The following is a 24,757-nucleotide window of genomic DNA, read 5'->3' as shown; positions in this document are numbered from 1 at the left end:
ACTCGTCCTGATGCCAATGTCAAGGACTGAAATAGTTGAGAAACCGTTGAAATCTAGGCGGTGACTGAGGAAAAAATTAAAATTGATCGAAATAAATGTCAAAAGATAGAGATGAGGACCGGGATTTCACTAACCCACAGTTTGATGAATTTGACGAGGTTGAGGAAGATTATGGGGACACTTTACGGTCACATAGTGGTATCTTTGATAAATTTGTGTAATATGAAGATGGATGTATTTGATGCTCATTAGTTTGTCTGTTAGTTCTGTTGTGGTATACCTTGTTCGCATCTGAGAACGTGGCATTACTTTCTTGGATTGATCATGGTTTACATGGCGGAAGACGCTTATTCTTCCGGATCACGTGATCTTATTATCCTTGCCCTTTTCATGAGTCTCCATGAAATTCTTTCTCTTATTGATATTTTCCACTAGTTTTATTGAATTTGAGTTTGGATTATGATTGTGTTGACATGTTGGTATTTACTAGGGTTTTTTAACCTAGGTACACAATTTTAACAATTGCAATAGGTACATATCCCTTTACCTGTGCACGTAGTTAGAGAGATATTTTTCGTGTAGGGAACTCCTCAACTCTTGGAAATCTTTCCATTATTTTTGTAGGAAAAGCACAGAAGATTCAAACATACCAACCTCCTGAATCACTTTCTATATCCCTGTCTGTCTCGACTCTGATGAATCATTCAGTGAAAAGACATTTTCTTATGTGTTCTGCTACTCACGTCAGAAATAGGACGAAGGTCAAAGAGCAACTTATTAGCTTGGTCGCACATGATGGTCACGAGCTCTAATTCCATAGCTTTACACTGAATGATCACTCGTCTAATCACCTTACAAATCACCTCATGGATTTATTATCCGATTATCACCTTTTATCAAATTACCGGTGATGACCTACAGGGGAAGTTGGTGTCGATGCCTACTCGCATCTGACCTTCACCTGCATCTAAGCTGGTTAGAACATATCAAAGCCTAAATGAGTAAACAAGACAAAATAGAAATTACACAAAAACGTCCTTGCTCCTAGACGCTTTCCAGAGATACTGATATTGTTCACAGTGTTTTCTTGTCAAATTATGTTTTGTTCTTTTATTGAAAATGTGCACAGTGGTAACTTGGGCCCATCACACTGGGTATTTGATTAATTAAACAGAAACTGAGTTGCCATTCCATCATCAGAGAGAGAGAGAGAGAGAGAGAGAGAGAGAGAGAGAGAGAGAGAGAGAGAGAGAGAGAGAGAGAGAGAGAGAGAGAGAGAGAGAGAGAGAGAGAGAGAGAGAGAGAGAGAGAGAGAGAGAGAGAGAGAGAGAGAGAGAGAGAGAGAGAGAGAGAGAGAGAGAGAGAGAGAGAGAGAGAGAGAGAGAGAATTAAGCCTTCAGTCTAGAGAGCGAGAATTAAGCCTTCAGTCTATTGCATCATTATGGGTTGTTATCTTTATTCTCTCTTTTTCTCTTTTTCACATACGTAATGCTATTTTCGTCGGGTCCAAATCTCTTTATCTTACCGTTGGGTGAAATATTGTTTGAATCCATAAAATACAATCTTGTAATGCAGCTTGATTATATACCACACCAGCATCAAACAACAAAGACAGGTGTGATTTATATTTTAATTTGTTCTCTACAGTCCCAGTACATCAAGTTCCGACTTGTCTGTGATTTAAAGAAGGACCATCATTGGAGACTTAAGATTATACCATCACCTGTCAAAATAAAGAAAGACATATCAAACATACATACAGTATTTAATTGAGAATAAAATTTCAAAATTAAACGTTTACGATGAAACAAGATTACGGGTACAGGTAAATCATTTAAATATACATTTGCATTTTAAAGATATTAATTTGCTGTTACCCTATCATCATTTCCATGACAATCTATCATAAATATACGAGGATTTATCCATTGAACAAAACAGTAGATATATGATTAAGTATAAAGTCGATATTAGATCCGTTTAGAAAATCATTTTGAGTCAGCTTGCCATGCCTTCATTAAATGCCTGCATTTGGTATAAATATTGACAGCAACCTCTAAACAATTATCAATTTGACCATTTTGATATACATGCATGCTACATATAGACACATAGCCGCTTACATTACATCGATGCATTACGATGCCTTGGATCCCTCAATGGCTTTTATGGCCGCTATACATAATGGATCGGAGGAACCTTTACCTAGAAATAAATAAGAAAACGTTTTTTCCCAATAACGCAAAATGAATAAAAAAATAGAAAAGAAAAACAAAACTATATATATGTGTATATATATATAAACTAATTACCAGAATAAGTAATGAAAATACAAGCAAATCGACCTACTTGGTTGTAACTTGGTAACATCACACGACCACACGAGTTTGGAGTCAATGTACAGTGAACAAGCGGCATACTTTGGTGTCTTTTGAACGGTAACCTTGTGACCTGAAGACGTTATAGCCGCTGCATGGGAAAATGTTTGTTTGTAGTACCATGGGTATTGCAATGTTCTCTAAGCTAGTAACATTATACATGTAATCAGTTTTACAGCGTACACTACAGCTTGATTTTAAAAAACCAAGTTAATTGGGTTTTCTTGTGATACTGAAATACCCTTTACAACGTAAGTTTGCAATTAAAAGAAATAAAATGTCTTTTCAAAGGATATTTTGCTTGAAATACTGAATTACCTTGTATGATGTAAGTTTACAGCTGGAAAAAAAGCTAAAATTTCAAAGAATATTTTTCATTTCTATTTATTTTAACATAGTATGATCTTTCCAAAATGTAGTGCAAATATTAATTTTATTTTGTCAGTCTGAATGTGAACGGGAGACAACTCATATAATCTTATACGTCTTACACATTATGCTCTTGACTCTATCGAGATCGTGGTATACTGTGTTTCATCTCTTGTACGGCCCATACTTCACGGTGACTAACACCATCTAAAATGGAATATGTCTTACTTGAAACAAATATATATATATATATATAATTCAACAATAGATATTTCTCTGTATGTCTATCGTGAAAATTATGATTATTCACCATTAGACTTATATACGTAAAATCTATATATACATACAAAACAGAATAAAAACAAGTTTTAATGAATGTTTAAACCTAGACGCTTAAAACAAAACATTGCTAGCATTAGGAAATTATTTATTTCTTCTTTGTTTTTAAATACACATCGGTAGTACCAGACTATTGGCAGGCAAGCATCCATATTGTATACATGTTTGACAATGGTAGACATTAATAAAATGAATGATGTGTAATAAGTTATTTATTTTTTTAATATTAAAGATGGGTGAATGGTTCAGACAACAATGTATGTTTAAACTATCAATTTATCACTGTCGAGTAATGCAATTTAAGAAGTCTAAAAACATATAATAGCTCACTTTTCGTAAACAACACGACGTTTAAATATCGCTCTGCTATACCCTCTAAGATAACCATCAACAAAACATCATCCTTTTGTAATTCACTTCATCAATGTGATAAAATCATGGGTTTTGATATCATTAATATACTCTTTTAATTATCTTTCCATATTCTGCATTTGTTAGAAATGAATGCTGATTAAAGTATATATACTCACTTTGTCCAAACTCCAAAATAAAATCTAGATATCGATTTTTGTATGCAATAACTCTTGTAGAATAGCTTCCTCACAAACCAAGCACTGGCTCCAACTCGAGTAACAAGACCATGACCGATATTTCTATTTTTTATTTATACACACTGTTGTAGTAACCGATGTTGTGTGAAGTCGTATACCTGTGTATAGAATACCCATGACGAGCTATTTATAGATTTCTGTTTAGTTTAAACAGTCTCTCCCTGATACACCTTTCTGTTGGTCGCGACAGCCCAATTACACGTATTAAGAAAATGACAGGAAACGTATCCATTACCTCTTCAAAAAATGTATTTTACCACATGCAGAGATACTTTTCTTATTGACAATATCTGACCTGTCCCTGATGTCATCACTCAAAGCTAGGATTAGGTAAACAATCTAAACTAACAACGGATAAAAGACAACAAAGGAAATATTCATAATCCCATATTTTTTCAACCATATTCTTGATAGAAAATAGACCATGTACAGTAGCAAAAGCCTCTTTAACACTTTGTCATAATGATAAACTCTTACCTTATATCAAATTTAATATCGGAGCAGATTTTATTCGTAGCTTTAACCAAAGTACAATTTAAAACAGCAAATATACAGTTGAAGATATTTTCCCTGAATGCTGGTAGTTTAAAAAGATTTAGTGTCTCTGATCTTTCAAGTGTTGATGTTTATCAGGAAATCTTTAACACAATCATAGATGGCAGCTTCTCGCGTTTAAAATTCATACTTAAAGCGACATGTTGGAGGTATATTTTACATGTTAAAGCACGTCAGATGGGTTTTCTGTAATGCACATATGGATTGATTCATTAGGAATTTACAACAGATGTACCACTGTACAGCAACTTCAGTACAAATTTTGAACTAGACACAATCTCGCCAAATAATTTGTAATTATTTTGTTCTTCAGGAGCTCGATAAGGTCTAAAGTATTAAAAGTAGAAAAATCCGAAAAGGTTAATCATAATAGTCAAAACGAAAGATTACTTAAAGTAGTATGAATTGAAACATGCACGCCTACACGAACAAGGTTCCTGATCACGGTATATTGACAACGAAAATATTATTAAATTTTATTTCTTTATTTCTACATTCTCAGGACATCAGGTTCAGACTCGTCTGTGTTTTAAGTAGGAACCATCATTGGAGACGTAGGTTTTGACATTAGTTCTATCCAACTTCTGTGGCATAGTTTCTGATGGAGAAAAAATGAAATGAATGAATGAATGAACACGATAGGAATGTTGTCCAATTCAGTATTGGCTTTAATCTTGATGCACACGTGTAACGGGCAAATAGGAATTATCAATCTAATTAATAGTCGATATTTAAACTCACTACGTATGAAAGTATTAACATCGATTTCTATTAGATTGATCGGTTATCGACTGTCATCCTAAACCAGCGTAAGATCTTAATAATTGAATTAATTATTTCATATTGAAATAATTTGAAATTACATTATGTGATGATGTTACGGTCACTTGGGCGAGGCAATGAGCGCTTCAATGGTCTTGACTGCCTCCACACACAATGGATGGGAAGCGCAATCACCTAGAAAATAAATAAAGAAACAGTTTTAGATTACATCGAAATTACTCAAGAATGTGTTATGTGATTTGGGATGTAAAATAAAAATACTGCAAAATTTAAATAAACGAAAGATTTACTTGGAGACACTTGAAAAAGTACAAGGAGAATAAGACCAGGAGTTCCGGAAGAGTACACGTCTTCTGCTTCAATGACAACATCCGCCATGTAAACCTTGGTCAATCTAAGGACAATGTAAGTAATGTACATACTAACGGAAACAAGCAAAATAACCAGCATCAAACATGTCCAGCTTCATATAGTATAAAGAAACAGTATATTTCTTAATGAAATCACTATGACGACCGAAAACCTTCCTCATTACTTTCATCTGCCTGCACGAAAGTCGTGATAATGGGAGCAGGCCCTTGAATATTGAAGCAACAATGACGCGTAAACACCATAGGGTGGGGATACAGGGATATCGCTATCAGGAAAATTTGTAGAATATTATTGAAAAAAAATAGGTGAGGAGAAGGTATGAAGAGGAGGCCTCAAATCAATATAATTCAACAATTCGTATCAATTTTCAAAAGGAAATAGTAGCGCTATGAGTATCCCTTAAAGATAGGATACAATTCTCTTGAGGAGAAAAACAAAAACTTTCAACACAAAATGTTGCATAAATTACAAAAAATATAGACATCGAAGACATTACTGACATTTTCGTTTCAAATGTCAATTGGAAAGGATAATTAATTACGTATTTAAATTCCCTTGTTTTTATCTATTTGTTTAATTGTTTATGTTTTCTAACTCTAAACATCGACATTCGGGTGAAATAGATGAGATTGGGAAGTATTGAGGATACAGACACTCACCTTCCATAAATGAGGTGATATTACACGACCATACAAGTTGAGGACCTATGTATATCTCACACGCTCCCTTCATTTGGGTCTTTTGTGTAGTGACCTTGTGACCCGCTGATGCCAAAGCAGCTGGTTTTTTTTCAGAAAAGAAAGCATAACATAAAATCTTTATTACGAAATATGTAATAAACGGTAAGTGTTTGAAATAAATTATTCTGATTTTAGCGTATTCTAAAGTATAAGATATATGTGCAAAATGATATAGCATATCTTCAGGAAGAGTTCTCTTATTTATTCAAGTATGACTTGTATAATAATTACAACAGCTCACTTTAAAAAATTGGAAAGGAAATATAATTTTCTAAAGCAACTTTTGAGAATAGGGTTTCATTATATAAATTCTATATGCTAATTTCACACTTACACAACAAGCCTTTGACCCTCTTTAGATTGGTCACTTCACGGCCTCACATCCGGTACGGTCCATACTTCAGGACAAGCCGCACCATCTACAACACAAATTATATCATACATAATTCTTAACCTGGTTAACGAAGTATATGACACTGTGGAAATTATTCCATATTCTGTATATCATTTACAGCACATTATTCAGCTATGATATACCGCCGTAGGGTAACTCAATCTGCCATAAAATTTAGTCAATGACATTTCTGGTTGAAGTTCAAATTCTTTATCCACCGTAAGTCGGTTTTTACATGATATATACAGGTTATATACACATGATATACAAACATTCACACAGGCTAACTTTATTCTTATTTTATGTATCATGACGATATCATTGAACAATATACATTTAATCAACTTTTTGTTTACTACGATGAGATACTCACTTTGTCCAAATTCTGCAATTTTTCAGTACTGAATTACTTTGTTCTTAGTCTTCCAACGTCGATATTTAATGTGATCAACGCAAACCAAAGCGTCTAAAAATAGAACATGTCCAATATCGATTCATTTAAACCTTGAAATCATATTGTGTACGACCGCGTTGTGTTTTATCCCTATGATACGTGAATATACAAAGGCTGTGTGAGTTGGCGTCCATTAAAAGGTTGAGTGTTTAGATCAACTTAGGGTGAAAGTGTCGATTTTTCAAGTCTTAAATTGCCCCCTAACGACCACAATATGATACATGTAAACAGTATTTTACTAATTTTTGTCTAGTGCTTGGTAGATTTAAATACCAGTCGGACTATAAGCCGATATTGAAATTCAAATTAAAAAATACCTAAGATATACCTATATATATATATATATAATTAATTCCAGATAAGACAGCGTCACCCAGTTTCTATCCAAAAGGAAAATGTTTTGTATGTAAGTTTGAATTTATAGCTTGTATTGGAATTTCCGTTACATTGTTCTGTCAGATAACAATGGATTATGTTACATGTACCTGTCGTGGTCCAAAAACACGATAACTGACTAATAAATCCCATACCTCCCCTGGCCATATTAGGAACTAAAATCTAGTTAACGATTGATTTTAAGGGTTTAGATAAATTTTCCTTGTCGGAATACATACATTTCAATGATTTTTAACGTCCTAGTATCATACTGATGACATTTTTCTCATTTACGTATGTCCACTTGGTACCGGTGATTTTATACAATCTTATGATCTCTTCAAAAAACCAGCGTTTGTAGATATCTCTTCTATAAAATTGAGGTAGTTTGTGTTTTAGAATCTGGCCAGTTGTTGAATAGTTCGTCGCTTATTCAACTCCTTTGTACAGATTTAGCTTTCATGGGTGTGTTATGTTTGTTACTAGTCCATATATTTTTAGTTTGGTGGGTTTTTTTTCCAGAAATCAAAAACTAAAGCAATATTTAATGTATCTTATGATATACACATTGCTGACGAATAGTGAGGTATTTCAGGTTTTATGGGTCGGAATCTTGAATTCTCTAAACATTTGAAAAAAAACTAAGCATAAAGATTAAGCAGCCAGGAAACGGTCACTTAAACGTTAGCTACAGTAAAACATTAAAAAATCGCTACTAATGAACAAACTGAAATTTTAAATGCAATTTATAACTCCAAAGATATCAATCTGACCTGTCTCAATAACCCTACATCTGTGAAAAGATAAAAAAACAGTTTCTTATTTTGTTAGATTCTTTTTTTGAAAATTTTCACTGACCAATGGTTATCTCTTACCAGCCTTCGAACAACTACAGCAAAGTAGGGATCGCTTTACTAACATATTTGAAAGTACAAAGTCGATACAAGGATGTTATAAATTATTTGAAAAAGCAGCGAAAACAAATTGTATTAGAGATACATAAACATACGTTACTCCTCGTCTTTAAATAATCGAGTTAAATTACCGAAACACATTTTAATAGCAACTATGATTTATTTAAAGTCTTACTGATGTGTGTCGCTGTGCCATCCTCTATTTGCATACACTTTCAATGTTTTTGTAATAATTGTGATAATTTATTTTATTTTTTACGTGCTCAATAAATTTCCATATTCCGATTGTTAGTTAGCTACCTAGATGCTAGATTACGTTCATGATGCTGCAATACAGACAAGTTAAGGCAGTTGATGATATAGATATTCATTTATTTTGTTTCTACAGTCTCAGGACATCAGGCTCCGATCCGTCTATGCTTTAGGTAGGAACCGTCATTGAAGATGTAGGTAGGCGACTCTCGTCTTGTACAGAGTCGTCTGTTAGAAAAAGAAATTTCAATTTAAATGTATTGTTATGTAATTTGACGAAAAAATGTTAAGGTGTGTGAGAGTGATGGAGTGTGTGTGTGTGTGTTTTAATCATCATGACACCAAAGTAATCATTTCGCTTGTAAAATTCATGCACTTCAAAATCAAGAGTATGTGTATCAATCGACTATATTTGTAATTTTTAGATATTGCACATATTTCTATTACAATAGTAGTTCAGGAATCGACATTCATCTTCGCCGTGCTTATATCAACTGAAATGTGATTTTTCATTAGGCGTGTATCATTTTAAAGAAGTTTGCAATCGTATGTTTAATCTTAGACTCCTATCCAGACCTGATAGGTTTCCATACACCCCGGGCTACGTAAGTTAACGATCTACACGACACACATCCCCCTCCTTTCTAAGAAGTTTACAAAATACATTGTACAAGCGTGTCACATCCTCTTTCTATGTGACGATCATGACACTTACCGAACATGTGGTATTTAGGATGCTAGATGAGTTTTTATTGCTTTTAAAGCCTCTTTACACAGTGGATGTGAATTTCCGTCACCTGAAACAGCAAATTGGAATGATTTCTTCTTCTTCTAGGATATTATTTGTTTTCAACGCATAGGCTTGAATTGTGAAAACATTTTTAGGTTGCAGTTACCTTAAGTTTAATCAACATAATAGTGAACGAGAAACACATACATACCAGGTTGTAGGCTAGTAATATTGCACGACCACACGCATTTCGAATCAACATAAACTCCGCACGCTTCATGCTTCTGGACTTTTTGAGTAATTACCACGTGACCGGATGACGCAATAGCCGCTAAAAGTAAGAACAACAAGTCTCTTACATTTAAAGCAGAAATATTGTACGAGAGTTACTCATTAGTTTGTTTGTAATCCTAAAGTACAGGAATTGCAGCATATTAGCATTCGAATTATCAAAATGCTGAATAATGACATACATATTAAAATACAAAATGAATTTAAAAATGGAATATTTTGTCTACCTTATTCAAGATCTGTGATTCTGAGCTAAAAGCAAATATGCCTATACTTTGTGTATCTGTTTGCCTTATTTATAGAAGGAGCATATTTTAAAATCTGTTTTGAGCATGAATACGAATATCACTAAAAGTTTTGCCAATGCTTAAACTGCACAAGGGAGTCAACTCTGCTGGACTTACATTGCAAGCCCTGGATCTTCCCAGCGTTGTGATATACACCGTTTCACCTCTGGTAAGGCCCATATTTAATGATAACTCGTACCATCTGCAATGGAGAACATTGTGCATAACATTTTAAAAAGCCATTGTTAGGAACGCTGAATTTAAACACGAAGAATCAATTTTAAAATATTGAAAGATGAACTCACATCATTAAGGTAATTAGTATCAATTAATGTTAGGCACGGTCAATTTGTTAAAAGCTTTGTTAGTTTTGTAAACTTTAAAACAAATCTTCTCTAGAAATATCAAGTATTTTGCTATATAATTTAATTGATAAAACGCAAAGATTATGTTCTGTTTCCAACCCCGTGTTTGATCAGCACTAAAAATATAATATTCAATTATGTCAAATAGAAAAATTCAACGTTAATACTTCAAGACATTAATATTATTGTCCTAATATATTTCAGCATAACTAGCAACACACACATTAATATATATACAATGAACGTATGAAGATCAAACTCTATTAGCTTGTGTTTCAAATTGAATGAAGCTAATTGACAGAGAGAATGTACAGGGAAAAACACACAAAACAAAATCAAAAGTTTTCTATGGATATATAAAAGTTTACGATCGAGGTATATCAGTTGTAATGATATGAGATGATATGATTTTCATAACAAGAATAAGTACAAATAAAACTGTGTAAGCTAACAATACTGGGACATGACAATCTACGCTGCAAACGTTCAAACCTGATCTGAAGGTTCGGAAAACAATAAATAATATTATAAATACACGGTTGATTAATCACACAATACATACTAGGTAGCTGATATTTGTTATCGAATCAATTGTCCAACATTAAGATTCTAGCTTTTTTGTTTACAGTGATAACACAAATAGATTCACGATAAGTACAGGTAGTATATTGTACAATGGTGGCGACCTAACTTCGCGGCACTGCTTCGTATCAATATCTAAACCCAATACCATGTAGTAATGTCGTGACGAAAGAATAGTGTTTTCCAGTCTGGTAAAGTGTTTTATTACACATACACCGCCACTGGAGGGTAATGACATTTGAATGACACTATTATCGTATTCTTAAAGGATTTTTTTCGACGTTCACGTGTCGATCAGTTAAAATGTTATGTATTCCTAAAGGTCAATATAGCGTAACAATACACACATGACTGACATGCATTTCAATACGTCTAAACATATATTCTTCGTCTTGTATAATTGTGGTAAAATATATACTAACCGTGTTCAAATTCGGAAATAATCCTGTTAAATTCTGTATAGTATTAAAATCAAATCCTGTGGAGTAGTTTCTGTAGTTGTAAACACAAGTTAACCGAAACGGTTTAAAAATAGAACATGACCAATATTGATCTATCTGTAATAGCTAGTTCTACTCACTGTTAAAGGTCTGGCTCTGTTGTGAGTCGATGTTGCTTAGCTTAATTTTACACTTACTTTAACCATTATATAGAACTGTGTAGCCAGGTCACCACACGGTTTCAATGACCTCCCTCACTCTCTCTGTGTGGAGGTAGCAATGGTACTCGATGAAATTAGGATATCATTTATCTGGGCCTTGGTAATCTCGTCTGAAAGAGAAAGATTAGTAAATTGGTTCCAGTATGAAGAAACTATCATAGGTTGTATGTTATTGTTCATAACTATACATGCCTGGGGATAATAACAAAATGTTTATAATTCTTTTGCTCATATGTGGCGCTCTCATCGTCATTTTCAGTTTGAATTAAGATTTTACGATGTCTATTTTTTAAAATCTAATTTGTATCTGCTGTTTTAAGGTTTAAACGCAAAGCGTTCTTTTATGAAAATATCATTTCGATACTACATTTTAATAACTCGTTATTCTGATTCAGTTGAAAATGCTTTAATTCGGCTGTCGTCGAAATAGTGAAATAAAGAAGAAAACTTTGCATTTCTCATACAGTAATTATGTCCTTTATGGGTATAGTAGCTTGTAAGAATCGTGTTTGCTGTCAAGATTGCATGATCATAAGGGCGACTAAATTTTGCCTCGTCTTTTTCTCAACTTTTCCGTTTCCTTGTGTCTTATTAGATATCAGAGAACATTGTCAGCAATCCCTCGTTGATTTCCAAAGACACACAAGAGAATGTCATCTTTTAATACAAATTTAGAGTTAGATACAGTAGAGCCAAACAATGAATGAAATTGCATCATACAGCTGTTGTGTCCTTCTAGGGTTTGTCAGTGATTCTAAGGTCCTAAATTTTGAAACCTAGGAAACGAGTGAGAAAAGTCTAAAGTGATCAAAAGAAATGTAAATATCTAGACGGGGAGGTGTTTTAAATGGGATGCCCAAAGAAACACGTTTACGTCCATTTAAAAATGAATATCGTGGGGGCACATTCAGATACCATTGGTAATTTTTGCTTCATATCTTTGAACCAATTTCGGTTTTCCTTAGTTACATCCTACTGCGTCTTACATCTTATTTGGGCACTTGGCGTTCATGACGAGTCTTAAAGGACGAAACAGTTGTAAGATGTAATTAAATTCATTATTCGACTCTATGATTCTAGACTGACATTGAATGGTGTTGTTGCCGTGTGTGCACGATTCTTATAGATTTCGCGGAACACTGGCGTCTACACCAGAGAAAGGATTCGATATGTGCGAGATGCGTGAGATCCGCTTTCAGAGTTGATTAAATTTGACTATCGCTATCATGAGTAGCTTAAAATGCTAAGCAAAGCACTAAGTCCATATTCCCTGACCCCGATGTTAAAGATTACGTTTAACGATTTTGAGAAAAACACTTGCTTGTCCGTAGGTGAAGCTTCCTCGATAACCAAAGGAATCCTTACTTCACAATAAATTATATTACCAAAGATGAATTTAGATTGGCCAATCATGCTTCCAATCATAGTTGTGCAGAATGCCAACCCGTGATACGGACCTCCCTCGTTTACATTGAACAGAAAGAACGTCACAAGAATCCATATCAAATGATTTGTTGCTCGTTCAGCCATCCACCCAAACCTTTACGTTCCTTACAACTAATTTCGGGTAACGATATATTAATTACACTAAACATGTATACTTCAGACGTTGAATTAAAGGAATGTGTGGTTTGAAGAAATACAAAGATGTTTTGGCTATCATTGATGGTACGTTCTCTTCTGTTGATTGGTCTACACTGTTCTCTCCATTCCCATGCACCACTCTTAGGTAATGAGCGCTGTCTTTTCACAGAAAGGTGAACGGCAGCACAAGTACAATGTCGTGATATGTGCTGGTGCCATGGGAAAACTTGTTGAAATTGAAATCCTTAAATGATCGAATTTCTGGTTGACAACATCGTGGTTGAATTTGATGCTATCGACGTTACAATAGAAATAAACTGTCCTTTGACTGACTTGTATTTGTTTTCATACCAAACCGATTTTACTAAAAAGTATGTAAAACAAGTCAGATAGCCTTTACCATGTCTTCCAATTTCACTTCAGGAGATATGCATATTAAAATATGTTATCTATATCCATTAGAATTTGAAATCAACAGCTGGTTAGATATTCAATTACTTTATACAATATAACTATTTCCAGAATACGTATCGATAGCTGATAGGTTTACTTTTTACAAAGTGTTTCAACAGATGCACGTTGATGAAGGAAATTGGGAAGCCAAGTGATCGTTATTATGATCTCATTTGTATAATATTACGTTAAATGTGCTCGATTCTAATTAGAATGTCTGGTGGTTTTATTATTGTAATAAACAGACATTGTTAAAAAAAGCATCAAGAAAAATACATATAGCAACATAATCATTATTCAAACTCAATATTTTTTCAAGCAACTATGGCAAAATATGAACAAATGAAAATAAGACATGTGTTCCGGAAGAGCAAACGTCTTCTGCTTCATCGAAGACATCCACCATGCAAACCTTGGTCGATCCAAGTAATTTATAACATGTTCTCAAATGAGAACAGGGTATACAACAACGGAACCAGCAGGCAATCTAACGAGCGTCAAATATGTCCAGCGTCATGTTGCACAAAGAAATAGAATATTTATCAATGAGATGACTACGGCGACCGCAAAACTTCCCGATAATTTCATCTACCTGCATCTTTTGAACCCATATGTTACGATTTTGTCAGTTAGCTGACGACTTCTTGCACGAAAATCGTGATAATGGGAACATGTTCAATATCGAATCAACTGCGACATGCAAATACCATAGGTTGGGGATGCAGGGATGCTGCTATCCGGAAATGGAAAATCCACAGTAGGAAAATTAAAAACATCACGCTTATCATACAAAACATGATGGAAAGTTGTCAATATTAGCATAGTTGGTGTCGTTTTATTATATCAGTTCGGCATCAATTACGACTCACACAGAAAAAGTGCAGTTTGAATCCTTATTTAGCTCTGGTATATCTTATTCTAATTATATTTGAAGGTGATGTTCACTTGTGCCTCTTCTGTAAAATCCTATGAGATTTACATGTGGTAGGCTACTAGTAGACTTCAGTTCCCGAAATCTGCCCTACCTGCATGCATGTTTTTGCTCGAAAAAGTATGGTCGTTGTTTTTACTCTTTCTCGCACATAAAATATGCACTAAATACAATGAAACTTGTGGCAAAATGTCGTTAATTCGTGACCTTTCTGATGATTGTAAAAACGTTTCTACAGCTTGTTTTACCCCTGTAACCTATGAGGGCCTCGTAGAATGAGGTCAACCAGAGCTTGGTTAAATGTTAAATGGCATGATAATAAAGTTTATTGAGGTTATTACATGTAGCAGTGACCTTCATTATGAATGAAGGTCACTTCTTTATAGCAAGCTTCAGAGCAGTTCTGTTATAAAGGTTCTGCATCATTGATACAAGTGGCGTATAGTTCCCCCCAAAAGTTCTATTGGGTTAACACTCACTCTTCAGAGGAAGTGCTTGGGAGTGATTTTCGGGTCGAGGTCATTGTTACCATAAATAAAAATCAGTAGCTACTTAAATTAATTAACTCGAATTATTACATGCAAAATCTTCATTGCTTTTTACCAGAAAGCACTTGCTCTAGATTATTTCCGTGTTCAGATATCAATGGTCAAGACCAAAGTTTGGGAAAATACAAAAAAAAAAAAAAAAAATACATACCATATCTTAATATTACTGAATATTTAGTTAAAAAAAATAAAGAATCATCACTGATTGAAATCAAATGAGAAGTCTTCTGACTACAGGTCAAAGAGCTTTTCATTACTCGAAATTTGGGCAAAAGTCATTCCTACAAGAGGAGTGGGATCTTAAAGAACTAGCTCTATCTCCCCTATTGGGCACCTCCTCTCCTGTCCCAGGAGGCCTAGAAAAGCTGTTTACACAAAATGAGTTCCCTTCACCTACAGACCAAATTGCTGGAGCAAGATTTAAAGATATAAAAAAAAGAAATAAAAAAAAAAAAAAAAAAATGGGTCCTGCCTTTCAGGTCATGGAGGCTGGGACACACCATCTATACAAAATATGTTCCCTTTCAGCAGAGTGCTTCTAATGAAAATTAGGTAAAAATACGCTGTTTCATGACTAGTATTGATTTTCAGAATCATTTGACAGACGGCAGACACCACAGGATAAGATTACCAGACTTTCTGACCAGGTGAGCTAAAAATTAGGCAATGTCAGCTGCACTAGGCCATAATAAATATACTTAGTATTTTTGGCCAGGTTAATTATCAAGGTAAGATTCAAGACTTTTTCCATCATTGATAATTGTTTATTTTCATAAGTATCACACAGCCATCTGTCAAGCAGGCAAAACCTGCAGTAAATTAACTCTACATCCAAGATATGATCAATTATTAATTAATCATTGCATTTATGTAAAGGAACTTTAAAACAAACCAATTATGCAACTATTAAATTCTTTGGTTATACTGACAACAATCAGGTTATCAGACGAAGCATGCTTCTATAGTAATCCATTGAAGTCAATCTATAGACCCAAGTCTTTGCACATTTGGTTTTAAAGTTCAATAGAAACAGCAGGTACAAAAAAACATTGCATGCCTTGCACTACAGCGATTCAAATATCTCAATATTTGATGAACACAATAGAAGATAAAAGGCAGAAAGAATCAGAAAAACAAAGGATTTCAGGGAAAGAAATGTAACAATAGAAAAAATATCTTAAATTGTGCTCATCTATTAAGCTAGTAGTCAAACCAGAATAACCTATCGTGATTAATCTTACCTGGAATTTTCCAATTGGGCGTTTAAATTAGTTTTTAGTAATGCCAACAGGTCAAAAGTTCCCTGTGGGAATACTCTGTAATCAATATTTTACTGAAAAGGGTAATGCTTTTTCTGGTCCAACTATACTTACAAATCTATGTACAAAATTATATTACCAGTCAACATACATTGAATATCAAACAAAACTTTATCCAAAGTATTTACCATCAGTGCAGAAATAAGAAAACAGTCTCTTGCCTTTAATTCAAAATTTGCATGCACTCATAAAAGACTAAATACATGTAACAATGTTTTGTCTCCTGCTGCTTGAAGTTAGTTCCAAATCCAAATTATGGAAATTTCAGCAGAAATAGCTATGAGGGACACAGGTTGTTAATCCATCTAGCAAAATTAAGAAAGATTATCTCCTTCAATCATTATGAAATGGTCCTTCCACCCTGTTATGCAAAATAGTTCAGTATCAAGTTTTGAACTCATCCTTACACAAAGACCAATGCACCATTATCAATCACATATTCATTTTAGTATGATACTGTTATCAATGTATAGAACAAGAAGCTCCTGTCTACCTGTCAAAAAAAGAGTTGGTTTTAAAACATATTCACCCATGTTTGAGTATTAGAATACGGTCAAATGATCAAGATCTACTTAACATATCTTTCTTTTTTCATGTTTTTTTTTCAAAACCACAAAACTAAAAGGATTTTTCATGAAATGGACTTCAATTTCCTCTATCAAATTTATTTTCATTTTCTATTTTCCATAATTTTGTTCAATCTTTGAAAACAACAAAAATAGTTTATAGTAAATGGTTGAATGTTTTATGAACCAATCAGATGTGATAGATCATCTATAGGCACATTGAATTCATGAATATACAAAATGTTAGCAGACAGTCATACTTAAAATTTCCTCAAATTCAAGAAATCCTTTTTCGTTATCAGATTTGTAGGAAAGCCCACACATATTAGACAAAATTCATACTTTTTGTTATAACTTGAACTGATTATAATATAAAAGGAAAGATCAGCAAAAACAGCTATGAATGATCATTCCAAAATGTTTATCAGACTATTGAAAACATGATCAAGCAAATATGTGAGAAATAAATCACAATTTACAGAAAATTTCTCACCAATTAGCATTGGATGATCAAATATTTTTACAATGTCATTATGAGCTAGCAAGAGAAGATAGTATGTACTTGTATAGTACAACAATGACAAGATCACATAATCACGAAATATAAAAGCACTATCAATAAGTAAACACTGAAATGTAAAAATAATTATGAAGCAGACCTAGCCTGTCAGATTTTATTCATTACAGCAAATAAAAAAAAAAAAAAAAAGCACTAGTAACCAAAAACCCTTTATGAATAAGAAATGAAACAATACTTTCAGCTGAACAAAGATTTCTCTGATATTTCAGCACAACTTGATGGATTTTTCCGTCTCATTCAGAATCACCGTACAACATAGAACAAACAGGAAAGCAGTTTACAATCCATCTTTGTGAATATTAAGAAAGTATGTTCCTATATACAGTCCATTGTTTGTTTCAGGACTGAAAAACATTTCTATGGTTAAGGCTAACTGCCAGCACTATAAGCTATTTGATCCAACTTCTAATGCACTTTCAGGAAGAACACTCTAGCTTTCAGTCCGTCTTTTTATAAGCCACCATGGTGTCAAGCTTGTGTATGCTGGTAGAGAAGGAACGCAGTCTAACTTCCTCTGAGTTGGCAATGAAGTGTGGGCCATCCTCGCCCCACGAGCTGGGCACCTCGACATCCTTGTCTGTATATACCAGTAAGTCAAAGGCACCTGTAAAAAAAGAAAAAAAAAGTTAAAGTTATATTTCAATGAATAAGAGCAGGTTCTGGACACATTCTATATAACGAAAATATTTCTGTAAAATCCTACATTTGCATATTGGCATTTGAAATCATATCAACAGTTTCCAAAATAATGATTGAATTAAGTTATGCTAACTGTCTAGATTCCCATGTAATTCAGGTGTCAGTATTGTTTGGGATTCAGCGTCTCTTATACAAAAGCAGTGATATATCCACATGTGACTCTGAAGTCATGTACTCAGAGAATTTTGATGGAACTCATAGGATTTCTGGAAACACTTAAATTTCACATTGTGGGACCCATTGTTTACAGCAATGAAGCTGAAAAGGACTTGTGAAAATAAATTGCAGATTAATCATGACAAAAGCAATACTGAAAACTCATAAGAAATACCAAGCGACTTAAATATTACTTTAAAAAGCAAATATTATAAACATAATTTAAGACTTCTGTGAGACATGTACTCACTTTAAAGAATAACTCTGGCTAGAAATAGGACTCATCACAATTCTGAACAATATGTTCTGTTGTTAGTGGTTACAGAAGAATAGTCTATTTTGAGCAAATTATTTCAGTCTGCCAAATACCCATGCTGGTTACAATATAAAAGTACTTTAGTACTTTCAGTCATAAATTTATACAGAAGGTTCAAAATTTTCAAACAGTAGCTGCCTCAATATTTTAGACTTGTGAATCATACAGAATTGCTTTTCAAAAACAGCAGCTGCAAAATTTCATAAAAATGTATGGTATCCAATCAGTTATCAACTTGAGCAAAAAAACTGGTCTCTACTCCAAGGGCCACAACATATCAATGTATAACAGAACTTCTGTACAAATGCAGATGACGAGAGATATTTCAGACACCTAATTAAGCACTGAGGCAGTCCCATGCTGATCTTTATCATTTCAATGTTTTACCTCGTGCTGTTTAGATTGGCAGTTGTTCTTATGCAACTGATTTTGGTAAGGTTACATCATAGTAAATGGAAGTCAAAACATTTAAGTAGGTAATTGAGAGTTACATGGGCATCACACATAAGTATCAAGGCAAATTTCTTTTTGAAGCTTAACTTACAAGGTATGTGTATGTATGTTCATAAACTGGGTAAACAAGCAAATTCATGGAATTTATATCCCCCCTCCTTCCAAACATATTGTAAGCAAATATTTTAGAGGTTAGGAGTAAACATGTCATAATGCTATATAGAATGATATATTCTCTCGAGCTATGATGTGTTGCTTTAAAGCCAAAGAAAGATGTAAAGGATTATAGAGAGTAGATGTTTTATTGGACATATCAAATATTAACCAATAAAGTGAACTAATTGAAGAAAACTTGCATGCTAGTAACTATAATGGTGCTTAGCAGATCTATGGTCATCAGCAGGTATAGCAGTCCACACAATATGATGATCGGTATAGGGGACTGGATAATATTTGTGGGACTTCAAGTTACATCTAAATCAGATTATATTTAGGAAAGTTAGAGCACAAAAACTGACCAACCAAAGAAATGAAAGCATACCTAATTAGTATGCATATATATTAGCATAAGATGCTGATTGCTGCACTCAGTCTTATGTGCCCTAATATGCATCTGCTGACCAAGTTTCATCTAAATGGAATTATATTTACAGATAACTGACCAATGAAATCAAAGGATACCTCAATAGTATGCATAATCATTAACAGATGACACTGATAGTCCAACTCAGTCTTAATGACCCCAAGATGCATCTGCTGACCAAGTTTCTGCTGACCAAGTTTAACTCAAATTGGATGAGATTTGGGGAAGTTAGAACACGGAAATGAAAGTGTGACAGACAGACGGACGAACCCAAATTAATATCCCCTTGTTTAGGTGAAAGCGGGGGATGAAAATAGTGATATAGCTTCAAATTAGGAACTACATTCTTGTCTCTATTTTGGGGTAAACTGCTTTTTCGCAAGGGGATACAGCTTTTTCTGATTTCAACCGTGAAACGAAGTAAAAAAGATCACTGTCAAGTTAATATGATACTTACAAGCACTTTCCAGCAAAGGCAGAAAGGTCACAGAGGCTGTTATCTGCCGTATCACAGAACAAATTTCTTTGTTGATTTCTTTCACTGACTTTTCTCTTGGTTTACTGATAACACAAAAATAGGAATATGTGAATGAAAGTAATTAAGTTAAATACATTGTCACCATTGCTGTATAATAAAATTTTAAAATCAATTAAGAAGAAAAAGAAGGTAAATAAATGTAAAGAAAGATAATGGATTGTAAGGTCACCAAGAAGTGCTGTCTTTTCCCTCTCTAATTTTTCAAATTATAACTCTTGTGCTCAGCAGCATACTATACCGTATTTATTCCAATAAACGCCCAGTCTCTAATAAACGCCCACCACCCCCCAACCTGTTTTTTTAACCAAAATTTTATACTTTCCCCGTTTGCCCAGGATTTTTGTCCAGCCTCGCACATGTATACCACAATACCACTTGGTATGTCATCTTTCGGAAGGGGACGAATGCCTGGCATGTGCACAAGGGGGGCGATTTTAGTCCCATCGGCATATGTTGCCAGTGTAACCATTATTTTTTTGTTTTTTGTGGCCAGTACTGTAAACTCTGACCTCCTTTTCCCCCTTCATTGCCAATGTCGATTTTCCTGGCATGTCAAACCACACCGGGGTTTCGTCCATGTTAGCGATATGGCTATCGGGTTATTCTCGTAGCCGATGCATTCTTAACACGAAATTCAAAAAACTGTCAATACGATAATCAATTAATGAAACTTCATGTTGTGCCACATGCGTAGATCCCCTGAACGAAATGTTATGTCTCTTTTTGAATTTAGAAAACCATCCATATGAGGCTTTGAACGATTGACTACCATTTGCCTTATGCATACGCAGGGCCTCAAACCGCAATGCTTTCCCAGTCACTCGTATTCCGGCCTCCCGTCTCTCCTGTAGCCATCTCATCAGATTTTTGTCAATATCTTCATATCTGACATGCCTACCACCTCCTTTACAGTGTTTAGATGTTTTAGAAAGATTTTCTAATTTTTCTTTGTTTTGACACCAGCCCCGCACTCGTTTTCTGTCAACACGAAACACTTTCGCAGCGGCATGTTTACCCTTCTCCTCTGCGAAGATGATTGAAAGCAGTGTCGTAATTTCATTTTGTCCCAGACATTGTTATCAGGTATGTGGGATTTATTAAGAAACAGACTGGCTTATATACCACTGTGTTTTTTCATTTTGTTATGCAAACTAGGCCTACAAGCGATGATGAACATTGTACGTTTTTGACTGAAGCTGACACGATGTTTCATACAAGAATTCAGGTTATCAGAATGCAATTGACAACAATGTTTAAAGCTACAACGATGTTGGAATTACTGCAATTTTCAAATGCATTCTTTGCTGAGTAATTCGTTAGTTTGCTAAACAATGTTTTTAAGTGGCAGCCATGGCATGTCACGACCAACAAATTATGAAATTTTGTGTTCTATTAATCGCCCCCTGTTTGAAAAATTTCACGCCCCCAGGGCGTTTATTGGAATAAATACAGTATTATGTTCCTTCATTAGAAAGGCGTGAGTGCATATTTACAATATGACTTATCAATATGATTTTTCCCAATCAAGTTTGTACTTAAGTTTGTACTTTCAAGGTCCTGGACTGTTCTTTGATACTGTATACATACCTTTCTTCTAACACAGTTTTATCACACTCTACATCAAACTGCCATCTCTCCATCACCTCGTTGGTGTCTATGTCTTTAATAACAACAACTAGTTTCTTCACTGTCATACTCAACAGCCATTCTACAAAAGAGTATTGAAAGATACATCTCTAAAATCCATGCTTATGTACAAAAGTACATTAACTACCCAGTAATACTTCATTACTATAACAATTAAGTGTATTCATAAATCAGATTATTCTACAAGTTACCTTGAATAAAGTAGTTGTCTATGTGGTATCTTTTTTTTCATTTGAAAGATATCTCCTATATATATAATCTAGTTGCTGACTGAAATAGATTGCTACCCTCAATTTTGAATATTTTTTTTATGATATATAACGTGTGTAGTGCAACTTGGCCTAAAATTAAATTTCAAAAGAGAGGCAACAGTTTGGATTGCTACCCTCAATTTTGAATATTTTTTTTATGATATATAATGTGTGTAGTGCAACTTGGCCTAAAATTAAATTTCAAAAGAGAGGCAACAGTTTGGAAAATAATTTTGCCTTAAATATTTGATATGTTTAGACTTAAAAAAAAGTCATCTTCCCAGATACAGGCAACCATATAAACAAAAACTATGTAGGTTATATACTTTTAACATGTGACAGCACTTCATTTAGATAATTTTTAAGGGCATCATCTGAAGACACCAGCAGAGTCAGGCCATACTGTTGTACTCGCGTAAAATCTTCTGGAGGGTAGATTCCTCGCTGGTACAGAATACTGTTGATTCCATACCCTGGAAAGAAAGTAAAACTAATGTTGATATCTGTCCATATCAGAAGACATGACTTGGTGATGGAGAGGTGATGTTGACCAATTTACATTCAATTATATGTAACCTTGGTAAAAAAAAAAAAGCATGGGCGCCAATGTAACAGATCATGTTATGATTTACTTCTATGCCTCTGCTAGGAATCCAGGGCTCTCGATCTGCCAGATTTGGGGCTGATATTCAGCCCCATTCCCAATGCAAAATAGTATCTTTTTTTCCGAATTGAGACCCCAAGTTTTCCCAATTCTAAGGAAAACACTGCTATTTTTCTCAATCCTAAGGGCCCCAGGCCCCAGTCCGAAAATGGGGTGTGAGAGCCCTGGAATCAAACCCCGGACCCCTGGCTTTCTAGTCTGACGTTCAACCGATCAATCTAAAGAGAAGTTCTCTCCAGCGGAGCGGTATTTTGCGGCTAGTACTTTACCAGTGTTACATATATTTTATCTTTTGGTATACTACAAGTCTTAAAGTATTAAAAATGCAGCCTAGTTTGGGACACAGGTTCCATACCTGGTCAGAGCACTTTACAGCAATGAATGTTTTCCCTGTTCTTTCACAATAAAACAATGGAGGAAAGTAGTCAAAGCACAAAACTCTAGTGCAGTAATCTGGTACAATTAACTCATCCTAATATATATCCTTCTGGTTGTTCGAACAAGCAAAATAAACAAAGTAACATAAAACAAACAACTGCTGCTACATATACCTCGGGGACAAATCCCCGTGGTAAACATTGGTCTGTACATGTGTACTTCCAGAAAGGACAAAACGTATTTTGACTGGCTTTTTATATTTAAAAAAAAGACAAATGACGGGGAGGTCGGAAGTTTCATTTGGTAAAGATATTAGTCAATGTTGCCCTTGTAGGCCAGCAATCAAATTTTGTAGTGAATGAGGAATATCAACATAATCAAGAACTGACACTCAAGATTGCTTATATTTACGATTTCACGATATGTTTACAGATTAATAAAAGGCTGGTATCGAAGAGAGGATGTGTTTTAGATTTAATGCTGATGACAATTCAGTTGATGCAGATATGTGTCTATCTCCTAAGACATGGCCTGACAGTCAAAATGAGTGTTCAACTCTACCACAGCAATACGATTGCTGACAGCGGACATAGACTTTCTGTATTATCAAGAGAAATTGTTGATATTGATCATGACCAACTCGTGTTACAATTCAATACTCTTATACTTACAAAAGAATTCAGACACGATTTCAGTCGATCCCTTCAAGGTGATGGCGTTCTGAGATGAAGTAGCAGCCATTATTCAATGTTCGCGCCATTCGTTGCGCCCTCTATAATTAATCTTCTAGGCAAGGGAGCTTACTCATCGATAAATTTGCTCATTTCATTACATTATAGCAGAGAGTGCAGTGAGTTTTGATAAAATTTATTTAATCCTGTCAAATGTTTCCAATCGAAATGGAACCCATATGATATGAGAATAAATTAATACCAGTTAATGCATATTGCGAAAACATAACACAATTCCAACTATTTATTTGACAGAGGGGAACTAACTCGCATAAAAGTGTTCAGCACAAATTTGACGCCATCTTAATCTACAGAGTATGTCTCTGCTGGCAATATAACAACCAGTTTAGGATGTCGAATTGAAGCTTTTAACATATATAATCTACATAGATATTTGAAGAATTATTTTCTCCTTGTATCTTAATTGTATTCCGGACCCTGATTGTAAAGTGATTCAGTGAAATATACGACAATCTGATTAAAAAATCCTCATTGTGCACTACATACTTAAGAAGATATTTAGAACGTACTGTAAAATGATAATCTGTTTTAAATCAGGTTGCAGATACGAACCTTCGAACGAAAATCAAAATTAAACTTATACGATATTTATCTAAACATAAAGAATACAATTTACAAGGTATGCGAACTTCTAAAGGAAAAAAAAACTGCGCCGATGATTATAATTTATTTTACGGGTCTTGCGTCTACTGTTGTGTTTTTCAACAGACAAGAATAGCCAGAAAAGACTAAGGAGAATGTTCATGGAAAGGAAAAGAAGAATATCATGTACTTTTATAATCGTAATCTATTGACTTTATCATATACCGCGTCTTTTAAAAACTGTTTTATTGAACAAATTGGTGTTACGTCTATCACGGATATTGTTCAGCATATTTAATTTCATT

General features: G+C 34.3%; 1 protein-coding gene and 1 long non-coding RNA gene across 2 annotated transcripts; both read right to left on the bottom strand.

Moving 5' to 3' along the window:
* Positions 1 to 4,789: 4,789 nt before the first annotated feature.
* LOC132557280 (uncharacterized) lies at positions 4,790 to 6,088 on the bottom strand. Its single transcript, XR_009554503.1, has 3 exons — positions 6,067 to 6,088; positions 5,116 to 5,209; positions 4,790 to 4,850 (listed from the first exon to the last, which is right to left on the bottom strand). It is a non-coding gene; the product is annotated as an uncharacterized LOC132557280 (long non-coding RNA).
* Positions 6,089 to 17,386: 11,298 nt separating this feature from the next.
* On the bottom strand, positions 17,387 to 23,859 carry LOC132557287 (mitotic spindle assembly checkpoint protein MAD2A-like). Its single transcript, XM_060221774.1, has 5 exons — positions 23,790 to 23,859; positions 22,403 to 22,549; positions 21,766 to 21,886; positions 20,098 to 20,201; positions 17,387 to 18,037 (listed from the first exon to the last, which is right to left on the bottom strand). The coding sequence occupies exons 1-5, from the start codon at positions 23,857 to 23,859 to the stop codon at positions 17,871 to 17,873; spliced, it is 609 nt and encodes a 202-aa protein (XP_060077757.1). The 3' UTR covers positions 17,387 to 17,870.
* Between the last annotated feature and the right edge of the window lie 898 nt (positions 23,860 to 24,757).

Source organism: Ylistrum balloti, unplaced genomic scaffold, assembly GCF_031769215.1.
Source record: "Ylistrum balloti isolate Yb309-2 unplaced genomic scaffold, AGI_CSIRO_Ybal_v1 Utg370654, whole genome shotgun sequence".
In the NCBI taxonomy this organism is placed as follows: domain Eukaryota; kingdom Metazoa; phylum Mollusca; class Bivalvia; order Pectinida; family Pectinidae; genus Ylistrum; species Ylistrum balloti.
Note: the sequence above shows the minus strand (reverse complement) of the source record. Positions and strands in the feature narration are given on the sequence as shown.

What these genes read in the sequence shown, in the direction of transcription:
- LOC132557287 (XM_060221774.1), bottom strand. Translation starts at nt 23,859, where the DNA reads ATGGCTGCTACTTCATCTCAGAACGCCATCACCTTGAAGGGATCGACT. An exon ending in AGTGCTGTCACATGTTAAAA is followed by an intron (nt 21,887 to 22,402) that starts GTATATAACCTA and finishes ACTCTTTTGTAG; the next exon opens with AATGGCTGTTGAGTATGACA. An exon ending in GCCTTTGCTGGAAAGTGCTT is followed by an intron (nt 18,038 to 20,097) that starts GTAAGTATCATA and finishes CTTTTTTTACAG; the next exon opens with GTGCCTTTGACTTACTGGTA.